Here is a 22134-nt window from a genome sequence, read left to right as displayed (position 1 = left end):
TAAGGGGGGGGAGAGAACACAAACAAAACAAAAAAAAAAAAGCCAAACACTAGGTCATACATCACCTTAGAGTAGTTGAGGGATTTGTTTAAGCCCGAGAGTATGATGCCCAGACTTGACATAAAGAATGAGATTATATGATGTGACAATATGGAAGTAAAAGTTCTGCAGCTGAGCTCTACTTTTTCTGTCTGAACACCACAGCACAATATGTCAAAACCCACAAGCAAGTCAAATGCAATCTGAAGGCAGATCCAAGCAACTGGATGAAGGAGTTCAAGGTAGGCAAGAGAAAGCTATCACTAATCGTTTTTGTAATAGATATGAAAAATAGTTTCCATATTTAAACGTTTAAGGTGCTGATGACTCAGGAATATTTTATACACTGATTTTCAGCAGAATTAGTTTAACTCATTTCAATAATGACAGATATTTGCATGTGTTGATATAATAATTTACAGCTACCTTATACTGGAAAGAGTCACTCATAGAAGAACACTGGTACTTCCTAAATCACTCTTTATGGGCGTTCACTTTAAGTGAGCAAACAGGAAAAAAGTTGCAAAAAGGACTTCCTCTTAGGATTTCTACAGCAGCTTAGTAAAAAACAGTGAAGCAACAGTTTAGTGTTAGTCATATATATCAAGTCTTTCTCACTGGATAGCAACATGGCCACAAAACTACCATCTCAAGAGGAATTTGAGAACTGGACAGCATTTCAAGTTGCAGATCTACTAAGACAGGTACTGAATGTATATGTAACATGTTAGACAGTCCACTCTATATTCAGCTAGCAGACATTCTGACTGGATTTATCTTTGAAAAACAGATATATTATCCTAAATCTAGCAGACATTCAAAAAGTACTGAAAATAGATTATTCACCAGTTGTGACTCCCAAGAACTTAATATTACGTGAGTTTCTCGGTGCTTTGCTATTTTTCTTATAGAAATTTAATTCATGGTAGAAGCTGCTAGTTAAGATCTCCTCCATGGAAAATCATATAAAAATGTATGCTCACAGGGATATTTCTTATATTAGAAAAGGTATTTCATGCCCCGATTTATTTCCTGCTGGGAAGAAATAACTGTTTCACTGAAAGTGGGACAAGAATTTATATTTGAATATTGCTTTAAAATTTACAGCTTGTCAATAAGAATCTACTATCCATCTTTTCTTCTCAATGCATATATACCCACAGGAGTTGCTAGATGTTGCCTTTTTTTTTTTAATAAAAAAAAGGTCCTTTGTCTGCTTGTACCTTTCCTAGTTCTACAACGTTCTTTCTAGTACATGTAAAATAACCTGAATTGCACAAAATATTCCAAGTTTGTCTTCAGTCATCCTTTCACTACTTGAATAATCCCCAAGATATATAAAATATATCCTCTGTGACATATCCTTTTTTTATATCAGATTTTTCCTTGTAACTTACTGAATACTATGACTCAGGTTTGAGACTTCTACCTGTAACTTACTCACACAATAAAGTTCATTCACTGCATTTTGATATATAGTCAGTCTCATTTTACATTCCTTTCGGGGTTTTTTATGCAAATTTTTCTATACAATTTTATATAGATTTATATAGATTTTTCTGTCTTGTGTTCATCCTACTTCTAACTGTAGAAGCACCAATCTTTTCCAGTACCTGCTTTAGACCAATAGTGAGAACTTATTGTCATTAAGGTTTCTCATCCTTTTCAATTGAAGGAGCATACAACCTTTTTCAAGGGAAAATAATACTGTGTAATGAAGTGTTTCTGCAAAGAGTTCCATTTGTAGCCACATAAGAAGTAGGCCAGTTTAAAATATTCATTTTTAACTATTATTTTTCCATTTTGCCTTGTGCATAAATACATAGGCTCATGCATGTAAAATTTAAAAAACAAAAATAACCCACCACAGTTTTATAATGCAGCTGTCTCACAGGTGGACCGTTGTCCCCACATTGAGAAAGCTGACCTGTTCCATGGAATTAATTCATACCGTAATAATAATGCATCAGCTAAAAGGCTAACATATTACTGTGAACAGCTACTCAGAGAATTAATTAGCTCAAAGCCTTTCAGCTTAAAGGAAATCAGACTAATTAATAGAAGATATAATGACTTTAAAGTACCCTGTAATTCTACAGCAGAATACAAGACAGAAAATTAAGAACAATTGTTCAAGCAGTCAGAGGCTTCCAGGGAAATTTCAGCGGCACACCATAACTACTGGCTTTGTACTCGCTGAGAGACTCTTCCAACCTTATGAAAAGCTGCTGATGCCTATGTTTACACCCACATCACTGATTAAAGCAGCTGAGCGATATAGTTACTAGAGTATCACCAGCATTATGCGCTTGGCCATTCTGCTACTAGCAGCGGGTAGTAGCAGCCGTTTGCCTGCGGCCGCCGTGCACAGGGCTGTTCAGAGCCGGAGCACCAGGTACCGCCGTCCTTTCCGTGCTCAGCCAACGTGCCGTGCTGGATCCCGCCACCAGAGATCGGCCATACCCATACATGAACCCTAAAATAATGCTTTTAAGGTTACTTGCGGAAGCAGGCATTTAATATTAAAAGTGCCAGAAGTTCCCACGTCTATCACCTGCGTTTGCCCCCACTTTTACATACACGTTATGATAGTCTAACTGCTTTTTTGTGCTACCTTTCCCGTTCACAAAAAACTGCTCCTTTCAATGCAGAGAAACCTGCACATTTTGTGCACTGCTCCGGGCTGTTACAGACATTGTAAGGTACGCAACGCCATGGGCTTGCTGAAAGAAACAGAAAGAATTCATGGTAACGTCGATTCAATTCTGCCATGAAATACCAGATTGTGTCACTACCCCAGCCCAAGCATTTTTACCTGAAGCCATGTAAGTCACCCAGAAAAAACATGACATTTCCTGAGTACTGGACTTGAAATTCAAGGCTCTGGTTTGCAGAAGTGGTGAGAGGCGAGAGTTGTACCCACAGTGGCACCTCTGCTCAGAAGGTAAAAATGCCAAAATATTGAACATACAAATATACATATATCTCTCACAGATCCTAACTAGCAGTAGTTAGGCATCCAAAACCACCGGATACTGTATACGTTTTATTCCCATACACCTCAACTCCTTTTATTAATAGAGTTTTCATCTCACAGGGTCATCTGAGAAAGTGCAGTTAATTAATATTTCTGAAGCACCCTCACAATAAAAAGACTGTTGTAGAACAGCTCCAAAGAAAAAACAAAGAACAAACAACAAAAAAAGAATCATTCTGGGTTCAGAGAAGGTTTGAATACTGGGCGGTTCAAGTATACAAAATAGCAAACAAGCAGTGAGCACTGAACAGAACGTGGTACATTGAACAGCAGTTCAGGAAATCCACATCAGCTTTTACATGCTGTGACTGAGGCTGGATCTTCTAGAAAAGGTATACTGAGGTTGGTGCCATAGTACATATGTACAAGGCATATGTACATATATACAGTATAACTTTGGCATTTCCTTAACTTTGCAGACTTAACGATGTTTCCAAAAGAGATTTTTTTGTGTGTCATAAGTACAGAAGTAGCCATTCTGCAAAGTGTTTCCAGCCTCACAAAAGGCATTTTGTATAAAATCAATAACTTCACTACTAAAAAATAAACAACCCTATTGATTTTGCTTTTTTCCTCGTAAAAAAGTGAAGATAATAATGGAAGCCTGCGAGTCATGCACATGTACTTTCTCCCCTGTTATCTTGCATCTACACTGTAATTGCGACAACACTAAGATATTCCATGGTGCATTCAGAGTTTATCTACTTGGTCTCTATTTGCCGTGTAGCCTAGTCCTTCTCCTCAGTACTGATCTTAATTCTATGGAGTTAATGTATTTGTAAGAAAATGAAAGGTTCAGTGCTCATCCCTAAACACCAGTAGTGAGACATCTGCTTGTCCGACAAGCAGACGATGTAAAAATACCAGATTTTCCCTTACACAACAGTTAGATGCTTGATTAATAGCATAAGGCAAAGCACAAAAGCAGCTCATCAGAGCCAGTAACTGGAGATAGAGCCAATAACTAGAAATACATATACAAGAGCCAAGAGCAGAAACCGTGCGTTACAGTGATGCTTTGCCTCCAGCAACGTCAGTGCAACTGACGGCAAATTAACACACCCCACAAACAACAACTGGTCCAACACCTACAGCAACCCACTCCTTTGAATTGTCATCTGTTCTGTATTGCAAACAAGAAGCACTCTCCCAGTTACATTATAAAAGAATAATTTATAAACTCAAACATAGAAATATTGACTTATATTCAGACAGTTTATTTGGCCTATATGTCTAAGTATGAAATTTTCATATCAAAAAAGTAGATAAAATACACTTTCAATGTTTTTAAGTGTGACCAGTTGTAAGTATTCTAGAAGAATGACATTAGAAAATCCACATAAATATTTCTCTGAAAATTATTTATTTTCACTAATATTCCCCCGTTAGTGTCAGAGTTGGTCATTACTGCTACAGAAATTTACAGCTAAGCATTACAAATACTAAAACTCATTTCAAGAGTGGTACATCCTTAAAGAAAATACTGCATAGAATCATAGAATATTTCAAATCAGAAAGAACCCTTAAGAATCATCAAGTCCAACACCCAGCTCCTTGCAGGGCTACCTAAAACTAACACATATGATTTCTAGATCTCTTTTCGCCCCCCCACTTTCCATGCATAACGGTGCAATTTCTTCAAAAAGCCAAGCTAAAACATCAGTGAAACTTATAGGACATCTTCAGCCCTGCTCCATTTCTTACTTCTTTTTAATAAAGGAACTCCAATGTGTTCATTTTTTTTCCAAATTACTATTTAGTTTCTGTCATAAAGAGGTACTACTTCTGGGCATTCCTGTTTCATTTTCATTTATAATCATTATAAATTATAATCAACAACAACTTTCTTACAAAACATCACCACCACAACCATGTCACAGAAAATAAATCCTGTTTCTGAACCCAAATTCTTTCCAGCAATGTCCATCTATCTTGAGAACTGCAAGACACATTTAGCACGAGCATCTGGTGCTGAAGCCAAGCAGCAGCCAGTGCATACAGAGGGTTGGTAAACAGGCATGTAACAACAGAGCTTTCTCTTATATAGCTTTCATTTTCCAGCAGTCAGTGATATAACCTTTTCCTGAGGTGATGGCAACGGCTGCTTTTGGTAGCTTGTGACATAAGCCCTTTTAACCTGTTTCTAATGCTGGCCTCCTCTTATCCCATGGCAATTAAAGTTCCACGGTTTATTGCCGTTGGGCTCCTTTTTCTATTTATGTTACATTTGATGTTTCATAGCTTCATCTTGCCTCCTCCATTCACGATTTTATCAGCTCTTACCAACCCTGTAATCTTTCTTCCTAAGGAAGAGGTAATACTGTGTCTTACCTCTTATGTGGAAGCCAACTACCTATTTCTAAGAATTACTGTTATTCTGTCCAATATTCTAATTATGTCAAATAATATAAAGATTTCCACAACCCCAATATCAATTAGTTTGCTTACAAATGTCAGGTTACCTACTATTGTAATAATTCTATTTTTTCTCACCTCAGTTTGGAATGCCTGAATCTGCTGTGGTTGTAGAAAAACTGGGCATGAATGGATCTCATTTCTTGGTAAGCAAACATTTCATAAGAGGTATCATTCAAGCATATTTCAGCATAAGGCTTGTATTCCTTACAGTGCCAGGAAATAATCTGACATTTTCCTTCTTCGTACACACTTCACCAGTTGCTCTGATTTCCCATTTTAGGGGATTGATTTACATGTCTCAGTCGAGGAACCCCTATACACATAAAGCCCAGCCAGCCCTTCTCCCCCTCCAGAGAACATGTAGATATGTAGAATCAGCCATTAGCACACAGCTGTGGCAGGGAATGTCTCGTAAAATATGAGTTAGAGGGGTTTGTTTTGTTTTGGGGTTTTTTTTTTTTAAGAAAATATATCTTTTAAAGCCATTGTTTATGTAAAAGTTTTTCATAAGACTTGCATGATTAAGAACATTTACTAGTATAGAATTCTACATGAATTCTACAATAAAAGTTCACAGATACCAGGAACAATGTCTGTTCTGATAACTTCCTTTGTTGACGTCTGTAGAATTTTTTGCATAAGAGCGTCGTTATTTTTTTGCAACTAGTTAGAAAAGAGGAATAGAAAACTCCTTGAACCAGGGTGATTCCTCTACCACTAATTCCATTTGTGTAGCTATGGAAGAAAAAGACCTTTAAGATCTTTTTAAAGGTAAAATAATTGTTGTAATGTATTTATGCACTGCAGACAAATTACATTTGCTTGGGACTTCATTGCTCAACAAAGCTGTTTCCTGGATGCATCAGGAGTTATATCTGCTGTTGATGTTAACAAGGGCTCCAGTCCTGCAAACTGACTCATTAGACCACAGCTGCTCAGGTGCACGCATGTTCACTTTGTTTAAAACTGCATGACCACAGAGTAAAATTGGGGTTTACTAACAATTCATGCTAGCATAGCAGGGCTAACAAAGCTGTCAAACACCGACCGATTCCTGCCCCATTCACACACTATAAATTGAATCGCTAAAGGTACTGTAATCTCCATCGCTAGATGACAGGGAGTGAAGCTAATGCTAAGGGTGAATGTGTTCGCTTCTTGTGCCTGCTGCAAGTGAAACTGTACAGCAGCAGTGGAAAAGGATATGAGAAATACTTTCAGACATTAGTGGTAACCTAATCAAAACACGAGCGAAAAAAAGCAAAGGGAACAACGGATGATCTTTGGTGATGCTTCACAATAAAAGTGTTTTAAAAAGCAGTATGATTAAAAATGAAAGCATTTGCTAGTATGTTCTCCAAACTATGTATTCTCTTTAACAAATCTTTGACATTATTTTGCACTGCAGAAAACATGGCAATATATGTGTGATACAATGAGCAACATCCATTTTTGATAGCATTGCAGAGAAAATGAGACAGGTCTCACACACTGCTAGTAACTTTCTCATGTGTTCTTTAATTGAATTGTTCAGCAGCCTTGTCAACATGATAAATCTGTAATAAGGTATGCTTGAAACAGAATTAATTATGCCAATACTAAAAAAATAATGATTCAGGAACCTATGTTTTGCTATCATTAATAGCAATATTTGAGTAACTATAAGATGCTGTGCTCCTATGTACAAGCTAATATATAATTTATATATATACTAACAATATACTAATATATAAGTATATTAACCGGCAATTAATTAAATCGATAGCCCACTTTTTCATTCCAAGCTCCTAGCCTAGTATACAAGAAAACTATACTATTCCAGGAATGAAAAGTTCTCTCTCTGTTACAAGGTGTCTGATTTACAAAGCACACCCTTAACAATATATGACAGAGTAACCAGACGGCCAAGGTACGCGCTTCCACTCAGAAAAATGTGAGCTTCTGTCTACACCGCTTAAAGCGCGATTCCCTAACTGGATCTACTGGTTTGTGTGGAGATGTCTGGAAATCCAAAATTCTGATTCTCTTATAGTGTCTGTTTCTTACTTTTGGCAAGGGCCTTCGGTTTTGTACCTCACTTTATCATTCAGTTATAAGGGGCACATGATTTACTTCACTACACTCTGCAAAGTCGTAACAGAAGTTCAGTATCTCTGACTGAAGTCTAGTGGCTAAAAGTCACTAAAGAAAAGCTGGCCCTCTATCACCAGCTAGCAATGGACACAAAAACCACACCCCATAAAGGAGGAAACACTTCAGCAAGCCTGATGCCATCTTCTAGACAGGAGTGGCAGCTTTAACCTCACCTATTAACAATGTCTAAAAGGCAAATACAAGTTCACCGCTAATCCATGTGTGCATAAAGACACTATGCACGTGTCGTTCTCTCGTGATATATGCGCAGTATTTCTATGTGCCTGCCCGATGTTAGATGGATACGTGGATACAGGTCTGGTTTTGCTGAGATCTGTTGGTATCCCTGGGCAGAAAATTCCTCCTAGTCTGGCAGATAAAGAAGCAAGCAACGCTGGGGTGTCTTCCCGGTGACTTCAGTGAAGTTTCCCCCACCGCACATTCACACCATTTTTGGGTTTCCCTTTGCACGGTTTGAGAAAGCTGTCCCATCCTTAGGCGCAGCTGCGGGAAGCGCGGAAGTGCCTACAAAGGCCGGGAGCAGGGCCCGAGCAGAGCCAGCTAGATGCCTACCAGCAGCTCTTCACATTTCTCAGACAAGCCCTTCTCACCGCAAAAATCCTCCAGCCTGCCCCAAATCTCCGCTCCCCTGCACTGACACCGCAAGCATGTGCAGCACTGGCTTTTTGTATTAGTGAGATGTGCCAAAATTCAGCGGGGCGATGCCCCTTCGGGGCAGGCAGCACGCCGGCCTGGTGGGCCTCACCGGGCACCACATTGCCTTGGAAGCAACGCACGCCTACCCCAGGCTAGAACCGCCGACACGCCGGGTGTGCCTCTGTCGCCTGTGTGGTTTCGGCAAGAACGGTCATCTTTGAAATTTTTCCAAAGAATCGATGTTGTCAAAAGTTGGAGAAAATAATTACCCTAGAACTCACCACTTGCCTAACGCTAAACTTCTTATGGGGGCATCCCGCACAACGTGTCCATGCCAATTGCAAATTACATTTTATTTGAAAATGAATCAGAGGGATTTATCAATACTAATACTCTTTTTGAAGTTTAAAATGTTTGAAGTAGAGTCATGTGGGCACTGTAGCCACATAATATGTGGTAAGTTGGCCACAACACCTTAGATCAACTGAGTATCAAACTGATCTTTCATAGGAAACAAAATTACATGCATTTTATAAAAATTTAGAAGTAATAGCTCTTCCTTCATACTTTTGTGGAATCTAAGAACACAGAAGGGTGTATATTAGATCTGAAGTGTACCGTGCAGTTTCATTTTTTTATCAATAGTACTATACTTGTGATAGTTATTCAATATGCAGGTTACATCTGAATGATGCTAATCTAGTCCTAATGTGCAAATCGGCATTTAGCCACAACTGCATTGCACAGAGCATATTATATTCTTTCTTGCTTTTTAATGTCTGAAACTGCTACACTGTACTCTGCTTTTCAATTCCCTCTAAGAGTAGGTTGCTTGTTTGATGTTTTTTTAAATTGTGTTTTGAATTCCCTGTGACAGATTGAAAAAGATATAAAAAAATAATGAAATATTTTCAGAACTGAAAAAAGGTAGACTTTCTCATTGGATTTGCTTAGAGAAATTTACTAAAAGAAATCTCAAACATAGCAAAATGGTCAGACATTGAACCTACACAACTTTTGTTTATTTCTCCTCTTTCTTGCTATTTCAAAATGTATTTTGAATTGCGTGGCTGGAATACAAGTGCCTTGGAGGAAACCAGTCCCCTTCTCTTCACCAATACAGTAGCAGGGGCGGGCAGGGGTTTGAGTAATATTTAGAGAATGGAACCTGTGTCTTCCTGTGGGAGATTCATGCCTCCCTGCCAGTGCAAAACGCTGCCAGAGCTTGCCAGGTTCAACTCACCGAGGCTGTACTTTGACATCCATTTATGTCAGCACTGCTACTGAGAAAAAGCAAGTATCGTCTCACTTGGATGCTCCTTTCCACCCCTGTAATGAAGAAGCAGCAGACAGAAAAGGACTGGAACCACATCTGCTTTCTCTAGGGACCACAACAACCGAGCACATCACGCCTAGAGCTCCTCTGTTGCTATGTAAATGCTACAGAGTCCCACAAGACCTAAAACACTTCCCCAGTTTCAGCCAAGCAAGTGTTTCCCAATACTGTGCATGGTATTTTAGCAGCACAGGGTAGGGAAATAGATAGAAGGACAGATTAAAATGGGTTTTGGCTGGTTGGATATCTGTCATGAAAGAGCTAACCAGATTATGCTTGACTGGATCTGACATCCATGCCTGTGTACTTAGGTTTACAAATAAAATTTGGACCTTGAATGCCTTGAGTTTCCAGAGGAAAAATAACAACTGTTTTCTAGGTCCTACATAAAAAACAGAAATTAGAACCTTACACAACAGAAATAAGAAGCTTGCTAAGTATTTCTTTATAACATAATTCCTCTGGGAAAGACCCGAAAAACTCTTGCAGTGTTTTCCCCACATACCAAGCAAGCACAGAAAACTTGCTCATGGGTAAGGTCCAGGGAAACCATGATGCAAGTTGCAGGTACTATTGAGTCACACTTGCAGGCTGGCTGTTGACATCTAAATGCCACAATTCCATAGTCAGGGTTTAATTGTGTACCCCTTATCTCACAAAGTCATAAAAAAAAGCTTTTTTACATTCACACAAAACCTCAGTACTAACATTTTGGGGTACCCAAGTGTTTTTTGTGAGTAGAAGTGATGCAGGCATTGTTTGTCCTGCTTTCGCAAGCACACAAGATCCCCATGGCAAAAACCAGCAATTGTTCACCACAGAAAAGTGATATTACAAAAATACGTATTTCAGCTGCAAAATATGATTAGGCCATGTAACTGCATTAATTTATTTGACTTTTGCACAATTTCTATTCCTCTGACATTCCTTTCTCATATTCACATTTATCTACCATCTGACACCCCCCTCCCCTTTCCCCAATACACTTTGCAATGGCCAAGCCCCTCTGTCTCCCTCCTTTACACCTCCTTTTCTTAGGTGCCTTCCAGCACCGAGGGTTTTGCCACTGCTTGGCTTTTAGCCAGGCTCCTCCTTCCCTTTTTTCCTCAATTAGGTCCTATTGTTCACAAGAGGATATTTCTCCTGGTGACAGTTCTCATTGATTTGCAGTCCTACAGGATTCCCTTATTTCCATCCTTCTCAGCTGTAGAGGTTCTCCATCAGAAGCAGCTGAGCTGCGTCAGATATGAAATATGAAAGATATTTTTTCAGAAACACCTTCATTTCCAGGTATTTCTACAGGCTGAGGGCTCACTTTCTCAATGAAGAGCCTAGATAGAGGTAGGAGCCAGGCACCTTAAGAGCTTGAACTCTTTCGGGCAAAGACAAGTGATCTCAGCATCTATCTGTATTGCAAGTGCATTACAGACTTTGAAAACACTGTTAAAACAAAGCTGTTTAAAATGGAAGTTTCTCAGGGCAAGTGGAAACTGCAAATAGTTTCTCCTCAGGGGAGATGCATGCAAAGCATTAAAACGGAGGGCAGAAAATGTAAGAAAGAGCAGAGAAGTGCAAGCTTTGCCCCTTAGCGGTTCCTGCAGGGCGACGCAGCGGGGCTGCCAGCAAAGGGACAGTTGGTAACAGTTTCCCAGGTCAGCCTGAACGTCATCAGCTGTCAAGTAGGGAGGGGTTTGGTTCTGTTTCTAACCAAATAGGAAACTGGTCCTAAAAACAGAATCACAGGTATTTACAGTCATTGCAAAAAGAGGAAAATAAGAACATACCACAGAAAGTAGGCAAATGTTGTTACACATATAAAGTAACCAGGATCAACAGTGTGACCTTAAAGAGACCAGGGCTACACGGGAGATGTTTTACAGCTTAGCGCATCTGCTGCTTATCAGTCATCTTCAATTAAGTAGTAAGGTACAAGAGCATTACATATTCATGTATGCTGAACAAAGCATAAGGTATCTGTAAAGTAAAAGCAAAATTTGCATATTTATCCTTAGTCTTAAAAAAACCCCACAAAACAAAAGATAAATATGAAGATAGGTTACTGAATGTGGATATAATTTCTGAAATCTAGGGCACCATGAAGTTATGCATCTTTATCTGACACATAAGAACACAAGTGATTTTTATCTATCAGTTTATTAATTTCACAATATTAATATTAGTAAAGAAAACGCTCAAAAGACAATATTAGACTACGATACAAAGTCAAACATCATTATCACCAGATTCCCAGAAACTGAATTTGTGTCTAGTCATTTTGACTTTTCTTCCTATTAAGTATTTTCAAATATCTCAAAAGTAACTTAATAAAACTGTCTAATGCCATGATCTAGCAATGAAATCCTGTAGTAAGAAATCCCGGGCCAGTGCAAAAATTATTCACTGCAGGAGTGGCCCCTTAACTTTTTCTGTGACAGATGAACACTTCTATCCATATTCTATATGCTGCTGCCAGAAATTATTTGAACATAGATCTGTTTGTTTTACGCAGTAGCTGCAAATGATGGGAAGTGCTTGTCTGTTTTCCAGTCTTTAAGCTCTGGCACACAACAATCCAATCAAATTCTAAATGTCAAATTAGTCATAATTACATTAAATATGGATTAAAGGAATATATTTTGATGTTGAATTCTTTGTTCTTAAAGTTTGCTGATAATTCTTAATGTTATTAAAAATATCCTTCAAGTTCTGTGGACCTTTCAAATTCAAGTAACATGAAAAAGAATGTAAGAAGTTGTGGAAATTTTTAAGCCATTGTGTCATAGTTTCCAACTTTGACTTTGTAAGCCCTGAGCTGAAAAATAGGAAAACTCCACAGAGTCTCAGGCTTTCCAGTTTTGAACTTCTTCCTGTTTCTGCTTTATTCAAACATCCCAGTTATATAAATGTACCCCCTCAGAGATCATTTTAGGAAACTGTCTTTAGAGACAATTTGTGATTTGAAAAATCCACGTTTTGGGTGCATTTGTACTCTTTCCCTCTTGAAAAAATCAGGAGCTTTTACAATGCATACAACTTGAAACTTCACTAATACCTAAAATCATGAGTCATTTTTAAAAATCTAGCCAGAAACTATAATCATTCTCCCATTGTCAAATACCAGCTGCTAACCATTTCAGAAATCTTCTAGACTCCCTAAAATGCCACAGTTTAGTCCTCCTGCTTTCATATTATCTGTTTCCAATACAGGGCTATAAATTCCTAATTCTCCATTCTATTTTATCTTGAAAAGGCAGGTGAATGTGGGAAATGGCTATTAAAATGCCAAGTTCATTTTTACATTGTTTATTTTCTGTACAAGACTGATCTTACAAAAAAAGAAACAGAAAAACCATCAGTAGGCAAAGGCATATCTTAAGTTCCATAAAGATTACTTAATGAAGTGATTCTAAGTTTTGGTGAGCAAGTCCCATAGGAAGTAAGTAAAATATCTCAGGCAGAGAAGACAGCAGGTTTTCTCTTCTCCTAAGACATACTTTTCTTATTAAAAGTACTTATACATATATACATATATGCAAGAGTGGAGTAAATTTGTCATTACATACCGATAGCTGCAGCTCCAGCACCGTAAAGCTACCAAACTAGACAATTACCATTTTGTCTATGTTTGTCTGAATGTCACTCAAGACACACCGCAGTTGGAAAGCGTTCACCAACTGGGGCTTATAGAAGCAGTTGAGGAAGTTCGACTTCATGCTTTTCTATTAACGAAAAACCAAACTGGAACAATCAGTGAAGATTTCCCAGAGACACAGATTTAGACGAGGCCACATTTGTAAGGTGGGTACTCTACCCTTCTGGCAGAGTGGAAGAAAACAAAACTCAGGAACGCAAGCTCTGCAGGAGTGCTTGGCTTTTAAAAATTAAAAGACTGTTTTCACAGAAGAATGAGAAAGACCTAAACTAACTGCTGGGAACACTAATCAATTTGCAAGTAGCATTTCCTTCTGTAAATATTGTTTCCTATGAACCCAAAATGACTGAAAGATATTAGAGAATTTAAAAATTTCTTTTGCTCCTACTGTAACACAGCAGTTATGTGTACAAGCCATTTTATCAACAAGAGAGCCCATGCTGGTTCTGTGAAAGGTTATGTTACATCAAACATTGAAGGCATGAGACACATGAAAGCAAAACTGAAAATTAATCAGGAAATAACTGTGTGTCCACAGGAAGGGAAAGCCTAAACCCATTTGATTTTGCTGGTCTCACATCTATATGACATCTCACAAACATCTTTAATACATGGAGGGAAACAGTAAAGAATTTATGTTAATTTTGAGGTCCAATTTCTTTCTCAGGAATCTTTTCTATTATTAGAAAATTTAATTCATAAGAAAATGTACTCTTACAACATCAATTTATAATGGCCATAGAGTTACCCTAGGTAGTATCTTTTTTTAAGAATAAAAAGAAATACTGGAAATCCAGTAATCCTGTAACAGAAGTACAGCAGTGAGGACAATAGGTAATACATGTCTGGACCTCACTGAGCAGGCTGAACTCATAACACTATCATTCCTTAACATCATGAAAATGAAAAGAAGTTGACAATAAATTTGAAGTCGATGCAACCCCAATCTAATTAAACTAGGAGTTCCCAAGAATAATGCACTCATGCTGATTGAACTGTCTTGTTGATGAGAAGGACCATAGTGCTTTTAGCCTGAAAGATATTTCTGAAGGTTTCTGGGGAAATACTTCTTTCTGCAGCAAAGACTGAAACCAGCTTAATGTTATTCATTCTCATGAGAAAGCATGAACAAGGGGTTTGTTTGTTTGTTTGTTTTTAAAAAAAAAAAAAAAAAATCAATGTTGTGAAGGAGTCCTAAGAAGGGACAACTATTAGGGCTCCGTTGATTTGGAAAGGTGAATACACACAACTCCACCGAAAACAAGGAAATCCTGTGAGAATCTGACAGGATTTCAGAATTGTCTCTGAATACAGCAGAGAGAAAGGGCTCCTTGGGAGCAGACCAGGGAATGTCTGAAGAGAAGTTGTTTATTTCCACTTGGTTCAGGAAGGGAGGACTTCATCAATTGTCTGTGTAAATACAGGATTGCATCAAATAATATAGCTGGCTTTAGCCTAAGTTTCTGTTCCAAACAGAGGGAACCTGGAACGGCCCCAAATATTAACATGCTATTTGGGCCAGTTGGTGTGCTAGTGCCAAAATGAGACAAGTTTCCAAGGAGATACATTTTGAGCTGTTATTCCTGTTGAATCAAAGCAGAACTAATTGGAGTCCTGATTGCAGAAATGAGAGAAAAAATCATTATTAAAAATAAAGGAAAGCAACTTGAATTTGTCGAAAGAACAGAGAAAGAAGTACACTTTTGTTGAAACACGTTCTAAACCTGTCTGGATACTGTCTGATACTATAAAGCTACTAAATGTAAAGTGACTAAAGCAAAAAAGTACACTGTTATTCCCAACAAGACATCCACAGGGGTGTTACATGAGGGTGATTATGCCCGGACGGTTCTGCTGTAATTTTCTCATGTAGACATACTCATAGCCTAAGAGTTAGGTGTAACCCACAATAACCTGAGCACATTTTGCTAATGCTGACTGAGCTATTATGGCTCTATTAAAAGGTGTAAACACAGCTAAAATGAAAATCCAGGAAGTCTGCAATGCAAATTTATAGAAACAAGAAACAGAGGCAGATAAAAACCAAGTTACCAAGTGTCAGGGGTTTCCATTAGTAAAATGAAGCCATCCTGTTTTCTTTTACATGATGCCATCTGCTCTGAATAAGCATGATGCTAGGTGGAAAAAAAAGTAAATGAAACAGGAACAGCAAACCTGTAGATTGCTACAAATGTAGTGACTGCTAAATTTCAGTGTAATATTGCTTTTAATTTAAAATGATCAGCAGATGGCTTGCACAGCCTGTCAAATTATCAACATACTATTAAGAGCAATGAAAGCTTGCAGCCATTCCTAGAATGACTCAGAAGGCACTATTTAAAATATTTATAAATATATCTAAAAACACATGGAATTTGCCCACATTAAAAAAAACCAACATGCAAATACAATTGCAGAGATCTTTCCTCAGTGAGTTTTCCCAGTGCCAATCCTGCGCATAAGCAGAGTCTTTAGCATTAGGGAATCGGTCTTGACGTTTGGTTTGCATTGCTGGAAAACCACATCACACACCGGCGCTCAGAAAGAGGCGTGCTGGAAAGAAATTAGAATTCCCAGAGGTCCCACAAAACCAGTGCTTAGGAGAATAAGAATTTCAACCATTTCATATATTTAAGGCCTCTGGAGTACTGAAGTGCATAATCTATGCAAAATTCACATTGCTGCATCAAATCCAGAAGCACAGCTTCTACTTGTAGGGTATTTGCTTTTCTGTAGCTACTATTACCTGCAGTATTTGCGTTTGCATTGGTAAACAAATGGGCATAAAATTCCCATGAAATTTTAAATTGCTAAGTAATGCTTTTGAGACGTGCTGTAGAATGCTTTTATTTTGTTTCTATACTTTTTGGGGTGTGTTTGTTTGGTTTTATTTCCTCCACTGTTCCTGTGTAGCTGGGCTTTTTGGCTTAAGAGTTGAACTAATTTGCCCCTTGCTACCTGAATGCAATCTACATTTTTAAAAGGTGTTATTGTCTGTATCCATTGCAACATAGTCCTTGAAAAGAGTAAGATTGAGAATTATGAAAAATACCCAGGCCTTACAAATGTCCTGAGTTGATTTGTCATGTTATGACCCTGGTAGAGGAAAAACTTGGTTTTCCATTAAACTTACTTAAAAGCCCCAGTACACTAAAACAAGATCTGGTCCCCATAATACAAGTAGGCAGCGTGCTTAAGCATCTGAACATAGGATAAGATAGAAATAGGTAACTATATAGTTCGTCTGTATATTTTTTAACAAAAAATTTATACACTAGATTACAAAAGTATATTTTATATGTTTAGCTGACAGCCTATTTTAGTCACTCAGAACTACCCAAGGAAAATTTGCCCTGAATCCCTAGTTTCCTGTGAAGGGGGAAATGCAACACTTCATTTGTACATTAGATTTATATACTACAGGACCCAGACAAAGCAGATTAGAGAAATGATTATATGTGCCTGCATTACGCTACAGGTGAAGGAGACCCTTCACTGGAACATAAAAAACACCTAAAAAACCCAACCTCTTACTTAAATGCTTTTGATTTGAGGTGGTTCACAGAGTATCTGAATGAATCTGTACAAGCACAGTACTGAATTTTAAAGAGGCAATAGGAAGAAAAGCAAATGAAATCTGTAAGAATGAGGGTATCATCCCCAAAGCCTTGGGTTATATTTGGTCATAGTGTATACACTCCCTCAACAGAAAGTCCTCTACCAACAAATTTTCAGTCTCTTTTAGAACTGTGCCATGCATTATTTATGGTGTTATGATTTCTTCCTATTCCCTGTCCAATTAAGTATTCTTGAACTTTACAGTGTAGCACTATATTTTCTGTTGGGTCTTGAAGGATTTTGTGACTGTGTTCATGAATAAATTCAGGAACATAAGAAACTGAGGAACTCAACAATTAGGTTATAGGAGTTTGGGTTTTGTTTTTTTTTTTTACATTTTCCTATATTTTTCTATCATAACCCAAAGCACCACATTCGCTACAAACAGGAGAATTATCCATTTAGGCAGCAGAGATAAAAATTGGTATAAGCTGACATTTGCAGACAATAGCTGGATTTCCACAATGTAACATGAAATATAGTTCCAAGGCCAAGAATTTCTTGAATATGATTTTGCCTTTGTTGAGCTTCAGTTTGAAGTAACCCATATTTGTGAAATATTGGACATGAATTTTAATCAGCTAAAGCCAAATAGAACCACTTTTGTCATGCTAAATGGTACCCAGATCCACAGACACTCCACATAAGCATGGCCATCAGTCAAAAGGTCAACAACTATCCCAACATCGATCATCTGAATATGAGCATGCTCACATACACATCTGAATGAACTGCAGAGCCGCACTCTCACACACAGCTAACAGTGGGAAGAAATATTCATTTTACAAACATCTTAGAATGGGAAATGCCAGGGTCTTTTACTTGGCAGGTGATGCACTACAAGAAAATGAGGAAAGACAAATAATATTTTCAAGTACTTTAGGTGGCACCTGGACATACTATGCATGGGTAATTACAGTCACATGTAAAAAGTAGAGTTAGAGACTACTACAGGTAGAGAGTACTACAGGAAACAAAAATGGACTTCTTTTTAATTAATGCTTGATTTTGCTGGAGTAGAAATACAATATTTTTGTTTAGGTTTATGTAGGAGGTGCACATCATTCAGGATTATTTCATTAATTTATAAGGAGAAATTTCTAAATAGATTTGGTTTACCTAAGCCTGCATGTTTGAAGTATAAAACCTGTTCTTCCCTCCCTTCCAATACTGAGAAAAATAAGTGAAGATAAAATACAGATGTAGCAACAACACCCATTCTGTGGCCATCTTAATTTATTAAGAAGGGTTTTTAACATTTTTACGCTTCAACTGCACCAGTAAATAGCTACAAGTAATTGTATTCTATAATTGAATTGATATGATCATTGCTAGTAGCTTTAGTGACTAAAGTGAGTGAATTTGGAAAACCATGCTGACAAATAGTACTTGCAATATTTATTGAAATATGAAGGAAACTTATGTAATCAAAATTCACTCATTTTATGCAATAAAGTTATTTAATTTTGCCTGTGGTCACTTAAAAAGGGCTGGATTTACATTGATATGGGACTTATTACAAACCTTTAAACACAGTGTTGGATTAACTTCTAACATGCAAATTCTGTCAACATTTGATATTTAATTAATTGATGCATATAAAAACTCAAGAGGTTTTCTCTTTTTGTGTTCTTTTCCTGTTTTACAAGTGTATGTGCCCAGTCATAAAGACAGCTGTTATATACGATCATTGTCCACTATTGCTTCTTGATTTTCACAAATCCATCAAATCATTTAGAGAGCAGCATATGATTTTTACATTAGTGCTCAATGTTCATCCAATTTCTAGTTTGCTTCTGCATGTAGACAATAGCACATGACAGTCACTCTGCACTGTAAATAGTTTTAAAGCATTAATTAAAGCATTTTAATGGCATGTAAGCAAAAATGGAAATATTCACTATAAGTTAAATTTCAGTGTTAGTCAATGGTTGGAGGGTGAGAAAGGAAGAGAAAGTCAACCAGCAGGGACTTTTTCCTACAAAGAAACTACTCCCACACACAAGGCAACTGGGATTGGGAGACTAACTTAAAATTATTGTATTAGTCTCTTTTGTGCTAGCATAAGTATCACTGGCTTTCAGATACCATCATAATGACAGACTAATATTAGAACTGGTTGCAAATATGTGTATTGTATCCCTGGAATGAGCTTATTTTTGAAGCCATGTGAATCTTCAAAAATTACTAGGATGTGAAAGGACATTTGGACATACAGTTTTGACCTTTTGTCTTGCTCTTTGCTCATTAATGTATCTCAGCTGGTTTGTCTTTTAACATTCCAAAACTTTCAGTAGCTTTCAAAGCTCAACTTTTCTCAAAGAAAACAGGCTGCTTTTCCTTTCCCCTCCCACTCCAAACTCTGCACAAGCTTGCTAATAGATTTAAAGATATACTGCTCCAAAGTGGTCAGGTGGTACCAGCCTGAAATTCAAATGCTAATGTTTCATGAACCACCAGGAAAGCAAACAGTGTCTGTACCTCAGTGGAAATTTGGGATTTCTTGTAAGCATTTAATCTTGTTTATCAACAAGATTTTAGGTCATTGACTTGTAAAAATTTGAAACAGAGATATTTATTTTTAGACATTTTAAGTATATATCCTAATATTTCTCACACTGCAAGAACCACAGTTGCTAACTACTACAATTTTCAAAAATTGGTAGAAACAGTTTTTTTCTAGAAGAGATTCATGCGTGCTCATATATAGCGGAACAGTCATTTCAATGAAATCATTTTAATTGCCTTGTTTACAAACAACTAGGGTCACTTTGAGAAAGAGCAAAAAGGAAGTCTGTTTTATATCCATTCCTGAACAGTATCTGATGCAATATCTGATCAATACAGAAAATACTAAGAGCAGGATTATACAGCCTGAATACTTAAAAACGTTGAGAACTTCAGATGTAGGTATGGACTTCTTTGGCTAACATCAAGTATCAAAGAGAAAAGATTGATATTTACATTTTTGAAGATTCACAGTACTGAGAGGGCAGGGGATGAGGTACACACTGGGTGCCCCAGGACCTCGACTACGTACTCAAATCCAGCATGAAATGGAAATAAATAAATGTTTGTGTGTAAAAACTAAGCAGCCATACAGAAGTAGAAAAGACGCAGATATTATATCAATTATGTACTGATATTCTGCAGAGAAATACACACACACAAGCACTGGGAACTTTGTTTAACCTAATATATTGAATCCCGTATCCAAAACATGATCTCCTTTTCCTACTGAAATGCAACTAAAAGTTTAACATGTGATAGGTCGACATACATCACTGACAAATGGGTCATTATATTGTTAAATTTCCATGTAAGAACAGAGGAGATGAGAAACATTCAAAGCACCTTTTCCTTTGCTTCTAACTGACATTATCTGTTCAGTTCATGATAGCTACAGTAAAAGGAAACCAAACCTCTCAAATTAAGTAACTCTTAACCTTTGTAGGTGTCCCCACAACAATCTATTATCCAGAAACACCACCCAGCATCAGACATTGTTGCACTCATAGAAGACATTGCTTATTCATTGGACCAGAAAATATTCCAATTAAACCATTTAAGCATGCTAAGAAGTCTTACGGCATCCCAGAAAGGTAGCAGGTTTGGGAGGGAGGGAGCGTTATATTTACAGGCTGTCCTTCAAATTTCCAGATTGGGGAAAATAAAGGGGGTACTTAAATCAAATGTCCTTAACTACTTTGTAGAAATCTTCTTGGGAAGTACTTGGCTAAAGCTCTTTGGCTGACCAGTAATTGGTTAATATTGCACTAGTCATCTTCAGCTTTGCCCCTTCAAGAGGTAGCTCTCAGCAACTGGGGCCATCACCCACTAAGGGGCACTCAGCCCAGCATCATGGAGCAGGAGAGGGGTCACTGCTCCATGTTATACATGTCTTCCACCCCATCCTAGAAGTCCTCATCCACACTTACCATGCTGTGACCCTAATAAGATGAGGGTCTGAATTAAGACATCTACTGACAAACAACTACATGTGCCTTTCGCCAGTAGCAGAAATAGCTGCTTCTATTTGAGCCGCTGCCACAGGCTGCATGCAGTATTGGCAGCTGGTCCCTTCCACACAAAACAGTCACAAAGGCTGAGTTCTTACAATAGCTTAGATCTAGCATGTATATGCTTCACAGTAAGGGATCTCCATTATATTGAATCTTGATAATACTGCTGCTTACCTAAATACCACAACTGTATATGTTGTTCCTTCTCATACTTGCAATGAGCTGCCAGCGCCTTAAAGTCTACCTTTTTGCAAAGTTATTTCAACTGCTCTTGAAATGCAGCAGGCACGGTCTTGCTGATGGAGTCAGTGATTACCCGCTATTAGCGATGTAGCTTGCTGTGGCTGAGGTAACACTATTCAAAGCAAATCAACTGCTCATTTTCAAGACACCTACAGATATACATACACAACACTTTGACGAATGAAGCTAAAGCAAAGCATTGCATCAAGAATATAAAACAATATCAAAGAAGATACAGCAAATCTATCCCATTATCCAGGGAGTACTTTCAAAGTTAAATAGCTCAGTATATTCCTGGGTGGGCACACAAAATTGTTACTTCAATGTAAGTGTCCAGGGAGCTTATGATGTGGTTTATTTCCAACCAGAGGTGGCCAGCCATCAGAGTGTTTGGAGTTGCCAGGCATGTACAAAGTCACATTTGGTTTCTGATTCAGCAAGAGCATTTATTCTTTTCATTAAGATTACATTTCATCAAGGAACTAGAAGTAGCTAATGTGCTTACAATTATGCAGACTATCTTTCTTAATCTTTCAAGAATACTCTTACATATAGGCTTTGCTTTTAACACTGCTGTTGCAGTTCTAAGACTGCTGACTGCTTCTGCCATAGTATTTGCTCTGAGAGATGAGACAATTCTCACAGCCCTTCGGTACAGCCTCTTCAGGCCCAGCTATTTCCCAGAACTTCTTGTTATAATTATTGTTTTTGTCCAGATGCATGAAAGCGGAAAGCAGCTGCTTTTGCAGGCAGTGTCAGCAGGGAGCACTTCTGCACAGTTCCCAGGCCCTTAGCCAGCAGGGGAGAGCTGAAGGCCCAAGTCCCCTACTTTCTGGCATTCTCCAAGATTGATCCCATTGCTCCCAACAGCCTGAGACACCTGTGGAGTCTCTGTATTCAATTATTTGTCCTGTATAGTAGCGTTTAAGTAGGATTATAACTAACTTTCCCCATGTAACAAGGGTCCTTGCCAGTCTCA

The 22134-nt window shown here is 37.9% G+C and overlaps 1 protein-coding gene across 1 annotated transcript in view; it reads left to right on the top strand.

Annotated features, from left to right (window-relative positions):
• Positions 1–647: 647 nt before the first annotated feature.
• The window catches only part of BLNK (B cell linker), a gene marked incomplete at its 3' end in the record, with an annotated part of 104021 nt that continues 82534 nt past the window's right edge, over positions 648–22134 (top strand). The window contains exons 1-2 of the mRNA XM_082002381.1: positions 648–743; positions 5575–5637. Coding sequence (XP_081858507.1) covers positions 669–743; positions 5575–5637 — 138 coding nt within the window. The 5' untranslated portion in view covers positions 648–668. The remainder of the gene's footprint in view (positions 744–5574; positions 5638–22134) is intronic.

This window comes from Phaethon aethereus, assembly GCF_964289735.1.
Source record: "Phaethon aethereus genome assembly, chromosome: 7".
Taxonomy (NCBI): domain Eukaryota; kingdom Metazoa; phylum Chordata; class Aves; order Phaethontiformes; family Phaethontidae; genus Phaethon; species Phaethon aethereus.
This window is presented reverse-complemented; position numbering and strand designations above follow the sequence as displayed.